Source organism: Engystomops pustulosus, chromosome 3 (assembly GCF_040894005.1).
Source record: "Engystomops pustulosus chromosome 3, aEngPut4.maternal, whole genome shotgun sequence".
Classification (NCBI taxonomy): domain Eukaryota; kingdom Metazoa; phylum Chordata; class Amphibia; order Anura; family Leptodactylidae; genus Engystomops; species Engystomops pustulosus.
In genome coordinates, this window is record NC_092413.1 from 164,240,734 (window position 1) to 164,253,389 (window position 12,656).

General features: G+C 39.7%; 1 protein-coding gene across 2 annotated transcripts in view; it reads left to right on the forward strand.

Moving 5' to 3' along the window:
* Positions 1–4,679: 4,679 nt before the first annotated feature.
* The window catches only part of LOC140122231 (transient receptor potential cation channel subfamily V member 6-like), a 30,759-nt gene continuing 22,782 nt past the window's right edge, over positions 4,680–12,656 (forward strand). For both annotated transcript variants that reach the window (XM_072142871.1, XM_072142873.1), the window contains exons 1-3: positions 4,680–4,946; positions 6,813–6,904; positions 7,787–7,909. In XM_072142871.1, coding sequence (XP_071998972.1) covers positions 4,837–4,946; positions 6,813–6,904; positions 7,787–7,909 — 325 coding nt within the window. In that variant the 5' untranslated portion in view covers positions 4,680–4,836. The remainder of the gene's footprint in view (positions 4,947–6,812; positions 6,905–7,786; positions 7,910–12,656) is intronic.

The window sequence follows — 12,656 nt, forward strand, 5'->3', positions numbered from 1 at the left end:
TGGCCCTTTCTAATATACTGGGGCGTCACATGAATTTTAGAGACTGGACCCTCTAATTTAATTATTTAATATACTGCCCCCCCTATTTAGTTATTTAATATACTGCCCCCTCACCCCACCCTGTGAACTATTTTACATACTGGGCCTCACCCCCAATAAATTTCATACACTGGCTTCCTCTAAACTATTTTATATTCTGCCCCCTCCATTAATTATGCAGTATACTGGGCCCCCAAATGAATTTTGTACACTTTACTCTTTGGTTCAGTAAGATCACAGGGAAACTACATTTATACAGGTTTTATTGAGTTTTAATACATCTTACAAAATTAAAACCTCATCACGAGTATAAGCCAAGTTTTTCAGCACAAAAAATGTGCTAAAACCTCAAACTCAGCTTATACTCGAGTCAATAAAAAAAAAAGAAAGTCAAAATACACCTTTCCTGCGGCAGGTCCGTAGACGCTGCTGACGGAACAAGAGAAGCACAGTAAAGGTGCGTTTTTACTTTCTTTTTTTGAGTGCTACAAGGGGCAGGAGCTGGCTATATTCGGGGGCAGGAGCTGGCTATATTTGGGGGCAGGAGCTGGCTATATTCAGGGGCAGGAGCTGGCTATATACGGGGGCAGGAGGAAGGCTATATCCGGGGGTAGGAGGAAGGCTATATACGGGGGCAGGAGGAAGGCTATATATGGGGGCAGGAGGAAGGCTATATACGGGGGCAGGAGCTGGCTATATACGGGGGCAGGAGGAAGGCTATATAGGGGCAGGAGCTGGCTATATACGGGGCAGGAGCTGGCTATATACTGGGGCAGGAGCTGGCTATATACTGGGGCAGGAGGAAGGCTTTATAGGGGCAGGAGCTGGCTATATAAGGGCAGGAGGAAGGCTAAATGGGGGAAGGATCTGGTTATATGTACGGGCAGGAGGAAGGCTATACAAGGGCAGGATCTGGTTATATATACGGGGCAGGAGGAAGGCTATACAATGGCAGGAGCTGGCTATATACGGAGGCAGGGGCAGGCTATATCGGGGGCAGGTGCTGGATATATATGGGGGCTGGCTGGCTGTTTGCGGGGCAGGAGGAAGGCTATATAAGGTTGGCTTATACTTGAGTGTATAAGGTACTGAGATGTGTGAGGAGTCATGAGCTGACGTTTTCATTGCTACCATTTTGAGGGCTGTGCGACATTTTGATCAGTTTTTATTACATTTTTTATGTGATGTAAAATTGTGTAAAAGTTGCGTTTCGGATATTTGGGCGCTATTTTCAGTAATGTGGTTCAACACCAGCAATAACTGTTTTTATATTTTGATAGATCAGATATTTTGAGATGCGCAATCCCTAATGTGTTTGTGATTTTTACTGTTTATTAAATTTAATATCAGTTCTAGGGAAGGGGGGGATTTATTTTTTATACTTTTTTTTTACTACTTTTTAGAGTGCTTTAACCCTAGATGGTGTTATCATTCCTACCATATACTACAATACTACTGTATATGTATTGCAGTTTATGGCATTTTTATAAAGTATTCATTACAATGAGCCACTGGTACATTGTAACAAAACTGCAGATGCCATGCAGCCTCGGGTCTGATGAACACCCAAGGCTATTATGGCAACCGATGATAGGAATAAAGATGGTGGCGCCGCACCTCTGTGCCATACATGTAAACCTCAGAGTGTGAGGGAGTTAATATTCTACACCCCCCCACACACACACACACAATTAACTATTTAATATGCTGCCCCTCCCAGAATTAACTACTTAATGCCCCCATAATAAACTATTTAATATGCTGCCCCCCATAATAAAATATTTTATATGCTGCCCCCCCCCACAATTAACTATTTTATATGCTGCCCCCCCACAATTAACTATTTTATAGGCTGCCCCCCACCATTAATTAATTAATATGCTGTCCCCCACCATTAACTATTTCATATGTTGCCCCCCCACCATTAACTATTAAATATGCTGCCCCGCCACCATTAACTATTTAATATGCTGCCCCCCCATAATAAACTATTTAATGTGCTGCCCACGACAAATTAATTATTTTAGATATTTCTGCCCCCACCATCTTTTAATACTGTTTGATTAAAAAAAAAACATTTTACTCACCTCAGGTCCCGTGTCTTGCTTATTCTTGCCGCGTCCGGGAAGGAAGGGGTGCGCGGCCGCGTGGTGACGTCATCACGCGGCCGCGCATCCCAGTTCATGGAGCGATGTGCGCCAGGGTTGTCTTCCGGCCACATCGCTCCAGTAATAGTGCTCGAGCGGCCGGAAATGGCCGCATCGAGCACTATATAGTGACGGGCAGGAGCTTCCAGTCCGGACGGATGGAGGCCCCTGCCCGACTGCCGATGGTCGAGGCCTGCCGGGGGCCACAACAGGAGCCGGATCATTGGATCTTGGAGCACCAGCACCGGGCCCCAATTTTATTGCAAATTTATTGATTGGGGGCCCCCAGGCTGGCGCTCCAAGAGCGCCAATGATGATCCGGCTCTGCTGTCGAGTCACGGTAATAAATGTGGCACACGGTCCGACTGAGCACCGGAAGAGCATTTTATGTACGCACTAATCTGAAAGAAAATTGGCGCAAAAGGCTTTAATGAATGTCAAATGACAGTGGAAAAAAAGCACTCCAGCAGGCAAATAAATTAATAAAAAACTTGTTACTTTATTTTACTGAATTCTACTAAATAATTGATTGATTTCAGCTCTTACATGAGCCTTTCTCATACAGGGAAGCTCGAGAAGGACTCATGTAGATAGATGATAGATCAATAATTAGATAGACACCAGATTTTTTATGTAATTGAATGAAGTAAAAAGTTTGGATTTTGAACAGGTTTGGTTTGTGTCGTTTGACGTAACTTCATTATATACATCTTATTACATATGTTACATTATCTTAGTGATCATGTACGTGGTCTACAGACTATTTCTAAAAAACTAAGAAATATTCTCTTTAATGATGGCATCTAATTTTATACACCAACTATTTTTATTTGGTAATAGTTATGGAGGAGGACTACATCTATGTTTCCAACCATTTTAGCCATGTGCTTCAGTGGTGGCGATACATAGATGATGTATCCTCTGGTGTATAGATGGTGTTCCTCCTCTGGAAAGATTCTAAGGCCTTTTTTGGCTGCTTAAATAACATTGATAATAGCATCAAATTCATAATGGAAGACTCAGACAAAGAGTTTCAATTTTTGGACGTACTTGTAAGAAATACGGGACAAGGACTGACTACAGTACTGACCAGTTTACAAAGCTGGAAATAATTTGTTGCATTCTCAAAGCAGTCCCCCTAACCCTATGAAAGAATCTCTTCGGCACAGTCAGTTCATGAGAGTCAAAAGTATCTCCAGTTAACTACAATTCTTGGAGAGAAATTTGCATCACATTAAATAAAAATGTAAAGCTAGGGTGTTATTCTCAATGTGTCATTGATAAGAATAAGAATGTGGTAGCAAATATAAGTCAGATGGAACTTTTGAAACCTGGTGAGAAGAGAAATACCATTGATAGCATTTCATCTGTCTCCACATATAATGATCTGAATCCGGAGATAGCAGCTATTATAAGGAAACATTGGACAGTTTTAAATAGACATGAAGTTGATGTTCCAGCATTCTGTAATCCTCCTGTCATGCAGAATACATATAGCATATATGTCATACAGAAAGTCTAAGAGGTTGAAAGATAGGTTGGTTAAATCGAATGTGGGTTCTCTGGGGATACAAACACAAAGTCGACTTTAGAGGCAGAAGACAGGTAGTTTCCCATGTAGGACATTTGTAAATTGTTAATATATGAGGGAGGGTGAGACATTTGTCCGTGAAGAGAATACATATACCGGTACTAACAGACATTACATGAACTGTGAAACAGACAATGTCATCTATTTGTTGAAATGTCCTTGCAATCTGGGTGTGGACTGACGTCTTTCATCTGTGAAGCATTGTATTTTTTTGTATTTTCTGCCTTTTTGGATATCTTCATTACAATGTGCCACTGGCTGTCATGGCAACCGATTGGCGCTCCCTGATTACGTCACAGGGTATTAGCAGTGGGTGTTTGCTGCAATAGGCAGCAAAACCTACATCTGTATAATGGGGCTCACAGGTTAAAAAGTTGAATACAATTTAAAAATATAATACATCATGCAAATAGAATCAAAGGGAATCCAATTCATTTTTATTTATATACCTATAAAAAGAGAAATTGTGTTAACATAGTAGAAGTCACAACATTATCTTATAGCATCCACAATGGATGGTATCAAAAGGCTGTACTACATCAAAATCTAATAAGAGATGTTCACTACTAATGATTCAGGTCAGTGGAAAACTACCAGTTTGTTAATTGTACAATATTTGTATTATGTCACAATTACAATTTATTGGGCCATTGACTTTTAGTTGTGATTGTCACACGTGCTTATGTGGATTCCAGGCGTGAGCACATCCAGTTACATCTAGTATGAAGCCACGTGCTATACATGTGATGTACTGAGGTTTTCCAGATGACAGAAGGCCGAGCCGCAGCCAATACACAACCTGCTCAGTTATGAATCACTTTATTTTGATTATTGTTTGAAAGGCAGACGGTCAACTCCAGCAAGTGATATGTATGTGATGTGAAGACAAGAGTGAGGGGGGAAATGCCAGGTATATTGCATAGCTGTTTACTGTACACAGCCTCCGGGGAGGCTGCAGGATGTGTAGTTACATGACACAGACTAAATCACATTTGGACATATCGACTCTTTTGAGTCTGAACAAAAAGAACAAATTTATCTATAAAGCGAAGCAGGGTTATGAAACGGCACCAATGCCGGGACATCTGGTCTGTACATACATTTGGCAATATGACTACTGTAAAAAGTGTGATTAATATACAGAACATCCAAGACCACAGAAGAAAAAGGTAAGTCCTCTCCATGATATGTACACAGTGATAACGTCTGCTTCCAAATAGTAACAGTATGTACTGAATAGTTGTGATGATTGTACAGTGTATTTAATACCCAGGATCATTTATTAAAATAGACAACTTTGTAGAAACATATAAATAGGCGCAGGCACGTGCACCATATTATTGTAAGATTAAAACCAACCGGGGCAGAATCACCAGCGAAGACTTCATTCATCTGAACACATTAATTAAATATTGTATAAAGGTGATGAGGAAATGTATTTTGTAGAAACTTTGGCAAGTACATGCAGATTAAATATTCTGTTGATAAATTGTAAAGTCATGCACCTAGGCTCCGGTGATATGTAGCTAAAGGTTCTTTACGCTTAGACTTGTTAAGTAGTAGAATGTCCTACCCCAAGAAGTAGTAATCTTAGAGACAGTTTTCTATAACTATACAGAATGGAAACAACTGATAGTTGTAGTGGAGAGTTTCCTCAAATTGACTAGTTATGCATATTATGTATAATAACATAAAGATACATTTCACAAACTACAACAACCAGAATATCTTCTATTATCATCTGCTTTAGATGTTATTAATTCTTTTTTGAAGTCTACCCAAACATATAATACTATTTATGCATCAAATGCACCAGACGGTATGGTTTTAATAAAAAAATGCTTTACATTAGCATTACTGTACATTATGTACCGTATTAGTATTTGGATAATAAATTGATCATGAGAAAGCAGGAATTCTGAAATTTGACTTGAGAAGTTTTACACTGAGGACAAACAACTTTTGCCCAGCAATAAAAGTCCTGTGACATCAATCATTGAAGCGTCTGAGAGGAGAATTGTTCTAGTTGCCCATGAAAACCAATCAGAGCTCAGCTTTCATTTTCCCCCAGCTATTTATAAAATTAAAGCTGAGCTCTGATTGGTTTCCATGGGCAACTAGAACAGTTTTCCCTAAAACACTTCTGATAAATCTCCCATGATGTGGGTTTTATTCCTGAACAGTGATCACATATTATATTATATATATAACACTAAATTATTTCAGTACTGGAACATCACAGTGTATATTATCCATGCACATGCATAATTATCCCTATACTGTTACATCATTGGGTGTATTACCACGGAACTGTGATATCACTGTGTGTATCACCCCTGTACTGTGACATCACTGTGTGTATCACCCCTGTACTGTGACATCACTGTGTGTATTACCCCTGTACTGTGACATCGCTGTGTATATTATCTCAGTACTGTGATATCACTGTTTATTATTTCAGTATTGTGATATCACTGTGTGTAGTAACCCTGTACTATGACATCACTGTGTATATCATCCCTATACAGTGACTTAATTGTATCAATTATACCTGTGCTGTGGCATCTCTTGTAAATCCCTATATGTCCTATAGCAGATTCCTTACTTCAGGTTTCTGGATAATTGTATATGGCTAGTCTAGTCTACTCCAACTTCTCCCATAGCAGTAATTCTGTTATAGATCTATATGAGGGACTCCTAATTAAGAAGCATCTTGTGCATTGTATTTGTGTAATTCATCATAATTAGGCTCCATGCACACGAACGTGTACCAGGCGGGCACACGTTGTGCACAGTGGAGAAGAGGAGAAGAGAGCGCTGATCGACCCTCCCCTCTCCATAGAGAATTGACGTCCGAAGATGGAGCAGGCCCTATCTTTTTGGTGGCCACAGACGACTATGGGGGACATATATGTGGCTGTAAATTTGCAGCTGTATGTACGCCTCCCATACGTTCGTGTGTATGGAGCCTTACATTGTATATACATCACACACCAGGTCTGTGTAAATGTTTCCGCTTATTTTGATATTGACAGGAAGAACAATCTCTTTTTCAAAGCAGCAAAGGAAAATAATGTCAAACTTCTGAAAAGGCTGATTGGAGCCAACACCGATCCACTTCTGAAAGGTTTGTTGGAGGCTCAAGATTCCAGTGAATACTAAACAAGTCAATGGGGGAGATTTATCATGCGCTGGTGCTATCTGTGCCAGTGTATGATGTTATCCTCACTGTCCGTCACCTGCTTCATTTATCGAGAGGGTCAGGCCTGGCGTAGAATTGTACCATAGCTTGAGCCTGAGGGCAGGAACACCCCACATCGCCCCATTCTGCCATGGGACACAACACCTTCACACACCTACACTCCCACTTGCCGTGGAGGTGGCATGGGTGGGGAAATAGTTGCAATTCTTGGCCATGGCCTATTTCAGGCCAAATAAAATCTTAAAAGGCTTAATATTTGCTTATTTATTACTACTTTGATCATGGTTGATTAATTTTCTAAATAATAAGGAAATAAAAGTGTAATTGATCAATGCCGTAGGTCTTTGTGTTTGGACTATATATTCAGTATATAGTAATATACAAGAGCTCGATAATGTTGGTATGGTGCTAGAAGCCTAGACTGTATGCATAGAATGACTAGAGGAGCACAACTTTACTATTTATTTGGGGTACAATGGACCCCCATACTCCAGATCTACTGAGGGTCTGACTGCTGTGACCTCCACTGTCTATAGAGGGAAAAACCCAGGTTACCCTTTTAATGCTAAAACCACACAAGATCTCTTTAGAGTCTGTGGCATGGACTGGAATCCTAACTATAAAGGAAAGACTTACACTCCATCATCTTACTGGATCTATGTTGCTTTTGGATCACAAAACTGCACAAGTGACCCCAGCTATAAGCTATTACTGGGATTCATACAGTTATTCTGGAGATTTATTTTACAGGATTGTTGAGAATAAATTATTCAGCCGAAATATGAAATGTGACCATTTTTGTTGTAGGTGCTATGGGAGAAAATGCAGTCCATGTTGCAGCTCTTCACAATAATAAAGAAGCTCTAGCTACATTGTTGGATGCTTTCCCATTCTTAATAAACACACCAATAGAATGTGACATATATAAAGGTAAGCAGGAGTGAATGGCACATACATTAAAGGAACACTACAATGAAACCAATAGAAAAATGCACGGATCCAGCTTTAATTCAATGATAAAACTGCCTTTATTCGTCATAACATGGCCACTTGCGTCAGTCAAGTGGGATCCCTGCTGGAGGAAGCACTATACAACAGTTTAAGATGAGCTGGAGAAACTTTGGATTTATACACTACAATGAAAACCCAGCATGATAAACCAGGCACTCATACTGCCAGGCACTGTGACTGTGGTAATCTTCCTATGTGGCCTCTTCCTTCTAAAATCAACTCTTCAAGTGACACAAATGAGCCAGAAGAGCTACAGGAGCCCCTCCATTACCAGAGCACCTCCATGCTGTAGCTTTACTAGCTGGCTGTTACACTGTCCAGGAGCACTTCCTACAACCACTGTGTGGGATTAGTCCTTCCCACTCATTAGCATAATGTTAAAAGTTGGTTTTAGAAAAAAGGGGGCTATGGATAATAAATATAAGAAGATTACCACAGCCACGGTTCCTGGATCTATGAGTAAGTGTTCCTGGTTTATAATGCTTGCTTGTGATGGTAGATTTCCTTTTATGAAGAATGTAACATTGAGTATGTTTATTCACCTTCGCTGGAAGAATCTCTCCAATACAGGCCCAAGAAATTCCTGTCCTCACGCTTAGCCGCTCTACTTTGAACTTTTCCCTACCACTTTTGTAATATTGGAAGCTGACAAATTGTTTTGCTGTTTCACCTTTTGCTTGATGAATGTTGAGCTTTAGAATAAATAATTGGTAAAAAAAGAAAAAAAAAAAAGAATCACAAATTGGGATGTATAAGCACAGTACTGATCAGTTTTCTTTATTTTTTTAAAGACAATATAACATTGTAATCCATCATGATAAACCAGGGACACTTACTCATAGATCCAGGCACCGCTGATAAGTCAAAATGGCTCTGGGGGGCATTACCAGAGACCCTCTGTGCTGCAGATTTAGAGGTTGTAACACTGTCTCACCCTCCCCTTCTGCGCCCTCAGCAGTTCTCCCTCCCTCTGCCTGCTGTAATCTCATTGCAGAAGATGATGTTTTAATAAGAAGATTACCACAGACATAGGGCCTGGATCTATGAATAAGTACCCCCTTGTTTATCATGATGGATTTGGGAGGTAGATTTATTTTAATTCTATATTTTAAAGAATACAAGATATTCAGAACATCACATTATAAAAAAGAAACACAATAGAATGTGCAGCATTATGAACAATCATAAGGAGGATACTAATACAAAATATAACTTTCAAAGCAAAGGGTACATTAGACTGAGAATATGATTGGTGCAATAAACAATGAGAGGTAGTCTAAAGCTTACAGTAAAGCCCCAAGAGAGGAAATATATCCAGATCAAAAAGCAGGAAATTACAAAAGGGAAGAAAGAGAGAGTAAAGGTAAGGGAAAATGAAAAGTAGGTCGAAGTACCCTGAAACATAATCCAGCAGGTCCAGGCAGTAAGGAAAGAGTCCTGTGTGTTGTGAAAAGTAGCGGTGAGGTCCGCTATTGTCTAAACATCCCTAATTCTATGGATCCAGCTTTCAAAAGGAGTCTGGGACCAGACGTCCAGTAGTACTGGATGGGCAAGGATGGGCTGAAGTAGATGAAAATGGCAAAAGAATAGTAAAAATGGCAGACAGCGTGTCCCTCACCCCTCCCGGAAACACCGAGCACAGTTAGGGAGACAGGAAACTGGGAAAGGTAAAGGGAGACAAAGGGGAACATTCTGGCTATGGGTCTGGAGTAGGGCGTTTAAAACTTTCATCCATGTGAATCAGAGTGGCAAGGAAGTGGGATAACCTCATGGCTTGAACCTTTTCAGAAAGATGAACATTCAGAAGAGAGATGGGGCAGTAACTTGTGTAGATTGCAGGGTCCTTGCCATTCCTTCCATTCCAATTACAACTATATGGATGTGTGACTGATCACTTTTTCATATACTACCCTATTCTTGCAGTCAGAAGGGATGCCCAGTTACGTAAAATTTTCTGGTCTACTATTTTGGCATCAGTTTGGTCATCAAAACAAAAATCTTTGAAGTAAAAAAAACTATTATGGAATGAACTTTATTAAAATAGTGTGAAGAATATGTACTGAGCAATAAAGTAACTAAAATTATCATAAACAATGGCTGTAAGATGGCCATTATTATCATAGTTGCTCTAGGTGGGCGGAAAACCTTAATGGGTAGTGGCTGCTAGTTGTTAGGAAAAGGAAAGTACCAACAGTGCCACTTATAGGTTATATGAAGGTAATACACCAACCTAAAAGTAAGAGAGAACAGGAATGGTATATTGTATATGCATGTTGGATGATAGATCATTGCACACAAACAAGCCAATAGTTAACGCTAACATCTGTTTTTTCAGGGCTGATTTGCATTAATCTGGCATTTATTTTACACAGATCTTTATAAACTATTGCCTATAAGTGATCTGTTAAACATGGTTCTGACTAGGACATGCTCAAAAAAAATAAAAGATTGTGGGCACTGATCCATTAAAAAGTGTTGCATTAAGTGAAGCCAAGTGCTGTATGTTATAAGAACATGTGGTAAACAGACATTGGGGCACATGTATCACACTTCTGGTTTGCCTTTTTCTTGGATTTTTGAGACTTTTCATGGTGCTTGAGCTCATTTTGCACCTAAAACTGTCTCCTTTCAAAATTCTCCATTGTCTAGTTTTGTGCAATGTTTCCTGAGTTATCACCTAAATCCAGATTACAACTTTCTAAGGCTGCCCCTGCCCAGGCGTAGAAATTAGCTGAGCAATTGTTTGCAAATTCACTACAGACCAAACGCCACATGTATCAATTAAAAAAAAAACGTTCAGATACATGTGACCAGCAGGAAAGCCAAGAAAAGTCTAAAAAAACAGACAGAAAAAGCCAAACTTACATGTTACATGTTTGCAATGCGTTTCAAAACACAATACAAAGGCATCATATGAGCACAGACTCAGGATCAGTGGAGGTCCCAACAGTAGGATCCCCAGTATTCCCATACTTATGATATACCATAGGAAAAGACCATAAAAAACATTATTTTTAATTTTCCATTATATTGTGAGAAGGATTTATGAATCTGTACCAGAATTTACCAGATGTATTGCGTGTTGCATTTACTGAGTAGCTCAGGTGGAGACCATAGTACCGGTAAATATAGTAGGTAAAAAACATGACCAAATGTTGCAACTCCTGTCCGTGTGCCTGGAATTGCAACTTTCAACATGCCTGGCGGACAAGGTATAATGTTTAGAAATTAATAAATGTGTTTGCAATTAGGCTGTGGTTGTTCTGTCTGTTATACACTGGAGATCAAAATTAGAGAACAATTTATGATCACTTGATTTTTTTCAGAAATAATATAATCTCCATTTATCAACATTTGAAGAATTTTTTGTAAGGGGTACATTGCACCACTAGAACAGTGTTGTACAATATAACCAAATATAAATTGAATGTTTGCGGCAGCAGGACATCACTAGTCTATGACACTGCCCTGGTGTTGTTGATGAAGGTTCTGAAACATATCTGCATTCACTCTGCCGTTTAGCTGTAGGAGAGATCCAACTCCTGCTGCAGAAAACATTCCCCAAACCATGACAGTTCCTCCACCTTCCACTGACTTGATTAGACACTTTGCTTTCAGTCTTTTTCAGCCAGATTTTCTGCATTATCCTATCCTTTCTTGCACCTTGAGGGTGACCAGCCTTCTTGGGGATGTGAATGAGTTTCTAATTCAATGACTTTCTAGTTGTAAAGATGCAATTTTCATGAAATGACAGACTTGAAACAACCAACATGCGATGGCTGATAGTGTCACCCCCTTGCCTTCATCTGGACAACCTGCTGCAGGAGGGTTTCAGTCACTTTGGAAGGGCACACCATTCAAGCAGTCAGTGGAAACTTGAAAGTTATGCTGCCAATTACATAGGGTTTGTCAGATAATTAAGGAAATTAGCATTTTAACACCAATAACTTGAAGGTATCTGGAAGTTTTCTCTGTTTTGAGCAGTGTTCGTTTTCAATTAACTCATTTACATTTTTATTCTGTGCTTTAGAATCTATACAATTTATGAAATGAGCTTAAAATACTTATCTCCTTACTCATGTTACTACGATATATTCAGATAGGATTACAAAATGACTTTGACTTTTAGGAAATTGTGTGTTCTCTAACTTTGCCATATAGGGCCACTAGGCCAATTTTAACCCTTGGGTGCCTATTAAAATTTAACTTTTAATTCTTTGTCTAAAAATATCGAGAACATGTGACTCAGTACTGTTGTTTTAAAATTATCAGGGATTCGAGATCAGCCTATTTGTGAATAGCTCTTTCTCTGGATAAATTCCTATCTTTTTTAGCCCTATATTGCTGTGGATGGCGTTCAGACACACATTCAGCACTCTAACATAGGAAGTTAGTAGGGTTGGGGAGAAATGTAGGATTGGGGTAGGGTAGTTCACATCATACATGCATCATACAGCTGCTATTGCCCCAAAACCCCTGAGGACGCCACATTAGGTGGCGAAACATGTCGGGGGGGGCAACGCTAGGTTTTAAATCCAGGGCACGAGACCAGCCAAGCAGGGAGATAGCTAGGAGACATAGAGGATCGGGACACCAACTCCACAGGGAAAATCAAAGGGGGAAAGAGGTAGATAGGTGAAATGAATGCATGTATGATGTGAACTGA